The 13,043-nt window shown below is 36.9% G+C and overlaps 1 protein-coding gene across 1 annotated transcript in view; it reads left to right on the top strand.

The window, feature by feature from the left end:
- Positions 1-12,093, top strand: part of LOC122687357 (multidrug resistance-associated protein 1-like) — a 91,123-nt gene extending 79,030 nt beyond the window's left edge. The window contains exons 23-28 of the mRNA XM_043892794.1: positions 1,368-1,469; positions 4,953-5,096; positions 7,379-7,537; positions 9,021-9,187; positions 10,259-10,453; positions 10,795-12,093. Of these exons, the coding sequence (XP_043748729.1) occupies positions 1,368-1,469; positions 4,953-5,096; positions 7,379-7,537; positions 9,021-9,187; positions 10,259-10,453; positions 10,795-10,927 (900 nt within the window). The 3' untranslated portion in view covers positions 10,928-12,093. The remainder of the gene's footprint in view (positions 1-1,367; positions 1,470-4,952; positions 5,097-7,378; positions 7,538-9,020; positions 9,188-10,258; positions 10,454-10,794) is intronic.
- The last annotated feature ends 950 nt before the right edge of the window (positions 12,094-13,043 follow it).

Below are 13,043 nucleotides of genomic sequence, written 5' to 3'. Positions count from 1 at the left end.
AGTCATTAGCAAAGACACAAAGCAAGAAATGTGCATTAAAATGATGTATAATGTAACCACATTTAAGAATGAATTCCAATATCAAATGGCTAATTTCAACAGTGCAAAAACTGCAATTACTTTTGCACCAGCTTGATAGTTTATCCAACCTAAGCAGAGATAATGCAAGTTCTGGGAAGAATATATGCTCTGCTTCTTTTCTTCTTGTACTTTTTTTCCCTAATAAGCCCTACGTATATTATACTGCAAAGTGCTAGTGGTATGGCTGTGTTCAGGTCCCCTTCGTAAAATAGAAAATGTCTTATACTGCTTTATATATATACATATTATTTATAGGGTGAGTTTAGATGATTTGGGTACGTGCTCTTAATCTCTTATCTAAAATCTTCAAGGTGAAAGGAAATATAGTATAAATACTATATATATATATATATATATATACTTCCCAGGTGTGGCATTAGTGGTGAAGCACCTGCTTGCTAATGCAGGAGACATAAGAGGCATGGGTTCGATCCATGGATTGGGAAGATCCCCTGCAGGAGGGCATGACAATCCACTCCAGTATTCTTGCCTGGAGAATCCCATGGATAAAGGAACCTGGCAGGCTACATTCCATACAGTTGCAAAGGGTTAGACATGACTGAAGAAGCTTGGCATGCACACACGCATATAAATAGTATATGGAGGGCTGGGCAGAACTCTGTAATCAAACCATTTGTTCTGCAGTGAAACATGTGAATGTGTAGCATAAGTGAATTAAATCAACACTTTAAAGAGGCCCACATTAGTTCAAATCAGGTTGGCCATCAAATTGTTTAACAACAAACTCAAGAAAAATTTGAAATGCGAGGGCTTTTTGACTTTCAGAACTACATTTGAGGTTATAACCTTGGAGAACTTGTATTTTGAGGAAAGGTGAGTGTGAAGAATGTAGAATTTGGGGGAAAAAGGAGACAGTTGTAGTCAGAAAATTAGAAGAATCCTTCTTCTAGTGGAAAATAGTAAAGTGTGGCAAAGGTAACATCATGCACAAATTTTTTCCCCACTTAGGATGTACATTTCTTAGGGCCTATCCCATCAGTCTTGGTATTCATCTTTCCTTACACCAAGTATGGGCACCTTTAATATATAGTGAACAGTCTATCTTCTGCCAAATAACCATTATTTATGGCATTAATGAATTTAACAAACCTAAAGCAACACATATGTGTGTCTATAGATAAAAATGCTTACTTTGAATTAAGTTGTTAAATAATTCAAAGGGATAAAATATACTAAAACTCTGGGGAAAAAGCTTTGTAAAGTATTATAAACATTGTGTAAAAGACTGATACTTATTTATTAAGCTCTTGGTTTTTCACTCCCAGATTACTCAAACCCTTAATTTTTGGGTAAGGAAAGCATGTGAAATTGAAGCCAATGCAGTTTCCATTGAAAGAGTTTGTGAATATGAAAATATGGATAAAGAGGTAAGCACTCATGAATAACCAATGAACAGATACAGAATTTAAGATATTGCAGTGCACCTTGAATGGACATTCTGAAAATCAATTCTCAACAAAACCTGTATTTGTTATAAAAATGAAACATGATCACCTGTTTTTAAGAGGCACAGTGATTTGTCCCCTACCAATGTAGAGTAAAATATGCAACCTCTGATTACAACTTTGTAAAGATTTTACATTGAGAAGTGTCTTAATATAGTCATCTCTTAATTATTTAGAGTCTGATTGTATAATTTAAAAATTAAGTACGCCTTTATTGTTTATACCTTCTGTTCCATGTCCTCATCATTAGCATCTCTGTGGATGGGAAGGAGGAGGAGAATAAATCAGTCTGCTCTTTTTCCCTTTAATTAAGTATAATTTGAGGGACAGATGAATGAGACTATTGACAGAGTATAATGGTTGCATTATCTGCATATTTTGTTAATCTCAGTTACTTCTGTCTCCCAGTTCCATGAATTAACAGGGCAGATGATAAAGGGTATATGTTGAATTTCTATATCTTCTTCAATCTGCCTATAAAGATGTCTAAATCTTCATGAAAAATTCCTCCTTTGCTCATAACTCAGGACGGTGTGTTCCTCCTCCAAATAAAAACCTACAGATTTCCAGTTGTATTTTTGGTAGCATCTCTTCATGTCTTTCCTCAGACCTTGTTCCATTAACCATCTTCTCCAAGTCCTAACTTCAGCACCCTAACCCCTTGCTCCTTTCAACCTACAAATATGCTAACATATTTTCTGCATACTCCAACTCCTACCTAAATGTTGATTCTTCCTCCAGATTCTTCCCTGAGTCTTACCTTCATTTTTCATACAAATTTCTTGAAAGATTAGTCTACCTTCACAATAATAATCATAATTATCAATATTTAGTTTGTTCAGACTACTGCTATGTAATGACTCTATAAAAATTTTATCATTCTCAGGACTTCCCTGGTAGTCCAGTGGTTAAGATTCCACACTTCCAATTCAGGGAATGCGGTTTTGATCCTTGGTCTGGAAACCAAGATCCCACATGCCACGTGGCATGGACAAAAGAAAGGAAAAAAAAGTTAGTGTTTTCTGTATTTTCTAAACCTCTTCCTATTAATATATATTTTTTATTTTGGAAAAAAAAGACAATAGAATGTGTGTGCACACACAAACACACATTTTAAAAAATTACCTTTATATAATTTGATGCCTTGTAAGGTAACAGAAACCTATATGCAGGTCAGGAAGCAACAGTTAGAACTGGACATGGAACAACAGACTGGTTCCAGATAGGAAAAGGAGTACATCAAGGCTGTATATTGTCACTCTGATTATTTAACTTATATGCAGAGTACATCATGAGAAACACTGGGCTGGAAGAAGCACAAGCTGGAATCAAGATTGCCAGGAGAAATATCAATAACCTCAGATATGCAGATGACACCGCCCTTATGGCAGAAAGTGAAGAGGAACTAAAAAGCCTCTTGATAAAAGTGAAAGAGGAAAGTGAAAAAGTTGGCTTAAAGCTCAACATTCAGAAAACTAAGATCATGGCATCTGGTCCCATCACCTCATGGGAAATAGATGGGGAAACAGTGGAAGCAGTGTCAGACTTTATTTTTTTGGGCTTCAAAATCACTGCAGATGGTGACTGCAGCCATGAAATTAAAAGACGCTTACTCCTTGGAAGGAAAGTGATGACCAACTTAGACAGCATATTAAAAAGCAGAGACATTACTTTACCAACAAAGGTCCGTCTAGTCAAGGCTATGGTTTTTCCGGTAGTCATGTATGGATGTGAGAGTTGGACTGTGAAGAAAGCTGATCACTGAAGAATTGATGCTTTTGAACTGTGGTGTTGGAGAAGACTCTTGAGAGTCCCTTGGACTGCAAGGAGATCCAACTGGTCCATCCTAAAGGAGATCAGTCCTGGGTGTTCATTGGAAGGACTGATGCTGAAGCTGAAACTCCAATACTTTGGCCACCTCATTCGAAGAGTTGACTCATTGGAAAAGACCCTGATGCTGGGAGGGATTGGGGGCAGGAGGAGAAGGGGATGACAGAGGATGAGATGGCTGGATGGCATCACTGACTCGATGGACGTGAGTTTGAGTAAACTCCGGGAGTTGGTGATGGACAGGGAGGCCTGGCGTGCTGCAGTTCATGGGGTCGCAAAGAGTCGGACATGACTGAGCGACTGAACTGAACTGAACTGAAGGTAACAGATAGCATTATAAAAACTCTTGATGTGGAAAAAAGTAAATACATCCAAATAACCATATTTAATTTTTAATAGCCCCATTTCTCTGCTCCTCCTTTACAGCAGAATTCTTGGAAATAGTTCCTGTACTTGCTCTGTCTGACTCCTTTTCTCATCCTCTTTTGGAACCTCTTCTTCACACAGGCTTTAACTCCCACCACTTCTCTGCGCCTGCCCTGGTCAGCGTCACCAGTGGCAGCCTCTCGGTCTTCACTTTACCTGGTCTGTCATTTGATGCTTTTGATCACTTTCTTTCATGAAAACACTTCACCTCACTGGCCGGGCATGCACTCTTCTGTGTATTCCACCTCCTGTTCTTCCTTCCGTGTCTCAGGTCCTCAGCATATGTACCTAGCTTCTTTTACCTGGAAAGCCCTTCCTCTGATATCCAAATGGCTTGTTTCCCAATCATGTCCAGTCAAGACTTTCTTAACCACCCTACTTAAAATCACACCAACACTGCCTATTTCCTGACCTTCAAAACCTTATCATCAACTAACATTCTGCATGGACCTCCCTGGGGCCAGTGGTAAAGAATCCAACTGCCACTGCAGGAAACACGGGTTTGATCCCTGGATCAGAAAGCTCCCCTGAAGGAGGAAACAGAAACCCCCTCCAGTATTCTTGCTGGGATAATCCCATGGACAAAGAGGAGCCTGGAAACCTACAGTCCATGAGGTCACAAGAGAGTCAAATACCACTTAGCAAGTGAGCAACGACAGCAACAATATTCTGCATAGGCTGTATGATTCTTTCTGTCTCTCCTCACCAGCAAGTACCCTCCCGAAGGGAGAGTTTGTGTTCATTATTTATTACGTTTTTCTCACTGCTAAATCTCCAACAACTAAAGCATTGACTGGTGCGGTAAACACTCGGTATTTGGGAAATAAATAACAAGCTGTCCCCTGTCAGTTTAAAGCCCAGGTTACCTTTATCTCCTTTATAAAGTATAGAAGACTTTTCTTGATAACTTAATAGAAGATGGGAAGCCTTTTTATGTGTGAAAATTGATTTATAAAATCTTCTTATAACTAGAGAAGTTTTACGTTGGTATTATTTAAAAATATTTTCAGGAAAATCATAATATTTACAAATGTTGTCTTTCCTCATTTTTGTTTCATCACTTCTGTTTTCATGCCTGAGAGTTATTTTTTTTGGAGGGAAGGTATTTTTATTGTAATTGCAGTTTAAAAAATATTTCTTTCTTTTAAGGCACCCTGGATAACGTCTAAGAGGCCTCCACCACAATGGCCCAATAAAGGGATAGTGGAGTTTGTTGATTATCGAGCTCGATACCGAGATGATCTTGGTTTAGCATTACAAGATATCACTTTTCAGACTCGTGGGGAAGAGAAGGTACCATAAATATTTCATAAGTTTCACTTTACCTTTTATCTGAATATATTTATTCTCAACACCAAAATATACTGTGGTATTTAGTATAAGATGGTCATTGGTTCAAATTTCATTTAAAAGTAGTAAAGACATGGTTGGCATGTAAAGAATAAGTTTTTCCTCTACAAATAAAAATATATATTTTAAATTGTACTTAATCTATTATGAAACATGATTTTACTGTTTTTACCTACATGGAGGTATAATTAACAAATGAAAATTGTATATATTTAGAGTGTACAGTATACATAGAGTGTACAGCATGATATGCATAAATTGTGAAATGATTATCATAATTTTAAGCACTTAAGATCTCTTAGCAAATTTCTGTATTATTAACTATAGTTACCATGCTATGTCTTAGATATCTAGAATTTATGTGACTTATAACTGAAAGTTTATACCCTTTGACCAATATCTTCCCATTTTTTCCACTCAACCCCTAGTAACCACCATCTACTGTCTGGTACTGTGAGTTTGACATTTTGAGATTCCACATATAAGTGAGATCATAAAATATTTTCCTCTGTCTGGCTTCTTTTGCTTAGCATAATGTCCTACAGGTTCACCCATGTTACCACAAATGACAGGATTTTCCACATTTTTTATGGCAGAATTATACATGTATATATATACTTTCTTTATCCATTCATCCATAGCATATATTTCTCTTCATCATACAAATTTCACTTCCTTTCCTGGCTACACATCCAGTATTATTAGTATATTTTATATTTACTTCCTCTAGTAAGTGAAGTGCAACAATAAGACAGTAAGATAATAGTTACTATCCAGTAATACACAGGTGAGACTATTTGTATAGTCAGTGACATCATGTTTTCCAAGACTATTAGTGAAGTGGGAAAATGCTTGAGATGTAATTTAGTTAGTAAGAACAATATACAAATCTGTTGATAGTGTATCATTTTTGTGTTTTAAAAAAGCAAACAAATAGACATATTACTAATAGCAAAAAGAATGGTTACAAAATATAAACAGTGATTCTCTCCAGGTGTTGGGATTTTAGATGATTTTTGCTTCTCTATTTTTCCCACATTTTTTCAAAATGTTTTATGAAAACATATTATTTCCCTGATCAGATTGATATTTTACAAATAAATAAAGGTTAAAAAATAAATTTTAATGAACAGCAGTGTTCCACTTTCCCTTTTCCTGAGACTTGTTTCAGATAACCCCAAATTCTCCTTTTCTAACCCTCTAAACCAGGTCCACTGAGGCGGCCTCAAGGACAAATCAATTTTTTGGAAATAATTGTGGAATTTTAATTGTTCTATTTCATTCAGTGTATTCCTGGTTTTTCTGGGTGTAGTATGTCAGATTTAAGATTTAAGATCTTTAATTAGGGCAAACCAACCACCGAATGTTCTCTCCATTCAGTGTTTGCATTAACACCAAGACACTAACCAACACCCAGAAGAGGTTGCTTTAGATCTCATGGCCAAAGGAACACTGCAATCACTGGAGGCTTATGACAAGCTGATTGTTTTTGTCCAAGAGTCCAAAATCCTCAGACATGATCTATGACCACCTTTAGTAGTTTTGATGCAATAGTTGTTTTGCAGGCATTCCTTTAGATTTTCTAGTCTGTCTCAGCAAAGGGTTCCCATCTCCTTTGTTTGTTTGTTTTGGAGGAAGAATGGTAGAGAAGCCTCATTCGAGTCTCAGGGAAACAACCCCATTATTAGTCTTTCTTTAATTCCCACATTTAAAGGCTAGTTCAGGGATGGTTCTGGGATGATCTGCTCTGCCTGGGGCAGTTCTTGTTGGGTGATAGCTAAACTATTCAAAACTGGAGGAAACACACAGATTAGCCCAAGCCTTTCTAATGAGTAAAGTCAAAGTGTTAGTTGCTCAGTTGAGTCCGACTCTTAGCAACTCAATGGACTGTAATCCACCAGGCTCCTCTGTCCATGGAATTCTTCAGGCACTAATCCTGAAAAGAATTGCCATTTTCCTTCTCCAGGGGATCTTCCCTATCCAGGGATCAAACCCAGGTCTCCCGCAGTGCGGGCAGATTCTGTACCTCTGAGCCACCAGAGTAAGTGGTATCTAAATAAAGATGGATCCTTGGAAGTCACCTTAAGTCTTCCATGATAGTCAAGTTTACTCTAGTTGTCAGTTAGATTCCACATACCAGACACATAATGTATTTTTGGTCAGTACAAAGGTCTCTTTCCCTTACACAAAGTGCGATTAAATTGTTTATAATAAATTCATTACAGATTGGAATTGTGGGACGAACTGGAGCAGGCAAATCAACACTATCAAACTGCCTATTTCGAATTGTAGAAAGATCAGGAGGTAAAATTATAATTGATGGAATTGACATATCTACTATTGGGCTTCATGACCTTCGTGGCAAACTTAATATTATTCCACAGGTAAAGACTGTTTTGCTGCTAGCCTTTCTTAACTCCCTCTGGTAAACTTCTTTTTTTTGTTTTTTTAAGAATATATTCCTTTCAAGCCTATACATTTGAATTTGAGAGCCAAATTATTTTAAATATATTGTGAAAAATAACTATGTAATTAAATCCTATTAAATACTCTACCCTGATGCATTCTTCCTAAGTACATTTATCTATTTGAAAAACTAGTATGTTGCTTTGCAAGTTTCCTTCATAATAGTAAATACAAATAAAATTCAAATGAAGAAATCAGACTGAAACACACTACTATTTTTAGAAGAAAAAAGCAATTAGTGAGGCTTTTGCTTAGTTGGTACTTTGAATGTAGAATTTTGACTTTTTGACTTGAGGTTTAGAAATATTTTTAAAAAATGAAAGGAACCATAATTCAGTTAGATCTTTTTTCCCAACTCCTTTGATTTTTCCATCTGTGGCATCAAAGGAACTTGATCATTAACAAGTATGCAAATCGGCTCAATAATATGCTTCTACAGTCAAATATGACTCATTCAGTTGTGTTTGAAAGATTTGAGCTGAGAATTTATGAAGTATGTTTATATTTGCTTCTAAAAATGCTATCAGCTCTTTGTCATATTGTTTAAACATATACTGGCATTCATGAATTTACTTTGGAACAAATTTAAGTAAAATCTGTAATTCTGGCAGGGAAAAAAAATTGGTGGAGAAAAGAAGCAATCATTCCTTTCTTATAAATCAAAACAGGTGTAGTAAAATGCAGTTTCACTAGATGTGTAAATGTATTGGGAAAAGCATGGACTTGCTGTCTTTGAATTCTGCTTAAGCACTTACTTTCTGTGTGTCCTTGGACAAGAGCTTTTTGAAACCTCTAGTTCGCTGTGGAACAAGGGTGTTTGCTTCCTTATTTCTGGGTTGATGGGCTAATTGATAATATTAGATACATACTATAGATACATTTATTCTATTCTTCTCTATATTATATATTACATTGTTATTTAGTTGCTAGCTCATGTCTGACTCTTTTACAACCCATTGGATTGTAACCCACAGCTACATGGACAGCTTCTCTGTCCATGGGATTCTCCAGGTAAGAATACTGGAGTGGATTGCCATTTCTTTCTCCAGTTGATCTTCCCAACCCAGGAATCAAACCCCTGTCTCCTTGCATTGGCAGCTGGATTTTATTTTTACCACTGAGCCACCTGGGAAGCCCATATTATATTATATCCCTGACTCTTATCACCATTATTATTGTGGTTGGAAAGCTGTTGTCAACATTATTAACTAGAGAAAGAAGAAGAATCAGGAAGTTTATAATGATTTAATCAAATACAGCTTATGCTGATCTTCTGCCTTTGGTTTCAATATAAAATGAATTTGTTAACTATTTAGTTTTTCATCATTTTGCTTTTTCCTTATTTAATGTGTGCATGCCTCATGTGACAGTAAGATTACCAGTGATTGTTCTATTCTCTAGGATCCTGTTTTATTTTCTGGAACCCTTCAAATGAACCTGGATCCCCTAGACAAGTATCCTGATCATGAGCTATGGGAGGTGCTGGAACTATGTCACTTAAAAGAGTTTGTGCAGTCCCTTCCCCAGAAGCTGCTGCATGAGATTTCAGAGGGTGGTGAAAACCTCAGGTAAGCTGCGAAGAACAGAGTTTGCCTGAGTTACTCCCTCCAGGCTTTTCAGAAACAAGTTGGCCCCAGAGGGAAGGCACTCCTCGGCCACCATGGATTTTGTTGTTCAAAGTACATCATTTGCTGATTCCTTCTAGAGAAGAGAGACAGGAATAAATAAAATGGTCACCACCCACTGGAAAACTGCTGGTGAAGGAAAATGAAGGGGAAAGAAAGCAACAATGCAGTGTGGAAAGTCATTAGTTAACTCTTCTTTAGTAAAGACTCCTACCCTAATAGCTTTCTTCCTAAAAATGTTTTCGCAAACTCTGGGAGATAGGAAGGACAGGGAAGCCTGGCATGTTCCAGTCCATGGGGTTGCAAAGAGTCAGACATGGCTGAAAGACTGAACAACAACTAAGCGCTGCATTTTCTTCATCACTATTTGATGTCTTAGGACAGTCCCTTTATGTGATCAGAAACCTAAGGAAAATCAATTAGACCCTCTCTGCGCCCAAGAGACACAGCCTGCATGACTCAGCTGTTTCTTTGCTTACTCCCCGATCTCCCTCTCTGTTTCTACCACCTTGGCCTCCTTGGCTCCTTATAGTACCATGAATGTGCCAGGCCAGTTCCTGCCTGCCTCAGGAATTTTACATCTGCCAATCACTTTGCCAGAAGCAAGTTCCCATTGGAAATCTGCAGGATTCACTTTCCATTTTATTCAGGTCTTGAATTTAAAGGCATCGTCTCAGTGAGGATTTCTTTGGCATGCTCATCAAAAATGTCCACCCCATGCCCACATTTTACATCTTGCCTTTCTGTATATTCGAATTCTTCTTATGCCTTTTGCTCCTTTATCTTGTTTAGTTTTTGTCTCCCCATGTAAACCCACAGACTTTTGTCTGTTTAATTCATTGTTCTATTTGCAGAAATTGAACCAGAGTCTGGTGTAATCACTCAGGGAATACTTCTTAAAGAATGAATGAATGTGGATTAGGAAGAGAATAACAATGTCATCAGAATTTTAGAATAGGAAGTGTGTGAACATAAAATCCATTGTTGAGATCATTTTACTATTTTTTACAACAGTGTTGGACAACGACAGCTCGTCTGTCTTGCTCGTGCTTTGCTGAGAAAAACAAAAATTCTCATCTTGGATGAGGCAACAGCTTCCATCGATTTTGAGACTGATAACTTGGTGCAGACCACAATCAGGAAGGAGTTTTCTGATTGCACCATCCTGACAATTGCTCACAGACTGCACGCTATCATTGATTCAGACAGGTATGCTTTATTTGTTTTCAGAAATAAAACAATTTCTATAGAGATAGCTATTGCACATCTGAAACACAGTAATTACTTGCCACTAATAATGGATTTTATCTGTGCTGAGAGATACAAAGTGTCCCCTAATAGTATGGAAGATACTTTCCAAAATAATTAGAGGAATGCGTTAATGCTAAGAGAATATTAGAAAGCTTGATGTATTTCCTGAGTCAAATTGTACTTTTATTTCATACTGACAGAACTTACCTAGTAATTTAAACTTTACAGTTGCAAGAACAAGAAAGGTGAACTGAAACACTGATTATAGGTTACCTGACCGGATTCTTTTCACATTGCAGGGTACTTGTTCTAGACTCTGGAAGAATTACAGAATTTGAAACACCACAGAATTTGATACACAAGAGAGGCCTTTTCTTTGACATGCTAACAGAAGCCGGAATAACACAAGACTCAGGGGCAAAAAATAAATAGTTTATATATGGATTATACCAAATAAAAAAAATAGTATTTGAAAAAATAAAGACAGGAGAGAAATGTCAAAAAGTAGGCCTGTGTTGGCACAAATAGAGATAAGCACCATAGTTCTAACCATCCTGAGCTGTGCCCAACCTTCTTTCTTCCGTTCATGCCCTCCTGAATATCTGCCTTTTCCTGATTGCCCAAAGTCCAAAATGCCACTTATCCTTTAAGTCTCTGACTTTGTTCAGGAGTTATCTTCTGCACAAAGTATCTCTTGGTTTCTCTCCTTGGTCCCCTGTCTTATCTAGATGCCCTTTTGATATGCTCTGACTAGCCCTATGTGCATAACTTTATCATGGCAGGGACCAAAATCTGTTTAAATTCTTTTAGTGTGCCTCCCCTTAAAGCTACTTGAAGGCAAATGCCCAGTTTTATCATCTTTGTATGTTAGGTTGCTAGCATAGTGCTTTCAGATTGTTGATACTCAACAAACATTTGTAGAATAAATCATTAGGCATTTTAGAGTAATACTGTATAGGCATCTATATACATATGAACAAAATTTTGAATTACTGTACAGTATATAAAATTTTGGAGGAATCACAGAAAAACTTTGAGTTATTCAGCTGCTTTTTTGAAAGAGAAAGTATATGTTAATTGATTTTATGATGTGCTTTATTTAAAAATAATATTTATAATATTTTTACTATTTGAGTAAAAAGCCAGTATTTTCTATAGAATGTCATTTTTGACTTGATGAAGCTCAGTGAGTTATGTATCAGATCGTATACATTCACAAGTAATTATTAATTTGTGGTATTGATTATATTTTGAATGCCTTTTTCATTTGGTAGTTTTATGTAATAGAAGCAACATTATTTCTCTGAATTGCCCTTCAAATTTGAAATTTCCAAACTTCAATTATATTTTCAAGATTATTTTAATAAAATGTTTTAACCTGCTCAGACCCATCAGTCATTTCTTTTATCCTCTTTTTCTCCTTAACGACTTTGCATAACCTTGCTTCATCCCCTAAAGGTATTTATGAAAAGTTAACTTAAATTGTAAAACCCTACATTATCTAAATTTTCCTTCCTTAAAATATTAGCTACTGAAAGTGTTGTCCTGTCTTTATAATTCCTGTAGTACTTACCACTATATTTCATGTTCAGTAGGCATTGAATAAATCTGTTGAAATCTGTTAAGAAAGGAATTGTATATTTCATTAACATCAGTTAAAGTTTATGTCTTAGCTTCTTTAAGTCTGTAATAAGTCAATCAGAGACACTCCATAATTTAAAAATCTAATGGGAGGTCAACAGTCACCTGGATATATTGTGGTATCTTCATACCATGGAATTCTACACAGCTGTGAGAGTGAATGAACAACCACTAAAGGCAATAACACCAATGAATCTCACATGCATAATGTGGAGTAAAAGAAGTAAAACACAAAGAATATTCTTACATGATCCCATGATTCCACTGATACAAAAGTTTGTTTTTTAAAAAAGGAAAAGCCAATTATACTCCTAGAAGTTGGGATACTGCTTACTCTTGGTTATTGGTGTTAAGTCGCTTGCTCGAGTCTGTCTCTTTGTGACCTCATGAAATGCAGCACACCAGGCTTCCCTGTCCTTCACTGTCTCCCAGAGTTTGCTCAAATTCATGTCCATCGAGTCAAGGATGCCATCCAACCATCTCATCCTCTGTTGCCCCCTTCTCCTCCAGCCCTCAATCGTTTCCAGCATCAGAGTCTTTTCCAATGACGGGTAATGATTAAAAGGGTAAACACGGTGGGCTTCTGGAAAACAGTTATGTACTGTTTCTTGATCTGGGTCTGAGTATTGGTTCAGTTTGTGAAAATCATCAGGCCATATACTTAGGGTCTGTACAAATTTATATAGATTTATATATTTACCTCATGTATAGTATGGGCTTCCCAGGTGGTGCTAGTGGTAAAGAATCTACCTGCCAATCCAGGAGACATCAGAGATGTGGCTTCAATCCCTGGGTTGGGAAGATCCTCTGGAGGGCATGGCAACTCACTCCAGAATTCTTGCCTGGAGAATCTCGTGGACAGAAGAGCCTTTTGGGCTGCAGTCTATAGGACTGCACAGTCGGAGGT

Source organism: Cervus elaphus, chromosome 31 (assembly GCF_910594005.1).
Source record: "Cervus elaphus chromosome 31, mCerEla1.1, whole genome shotgun sequence".
NCBI classification, from domain to species: Eukaryota; Metazoa; Chordata; class Mammalia; order Artiodactyla; family Cervidae; genus Cervus; species Cervus elaphus.
The sequence above is the reverse complement of the archived record's forward strand: the minus strand, read 5'-3'. Positions and strand labels throughout refer to the sequence as shown.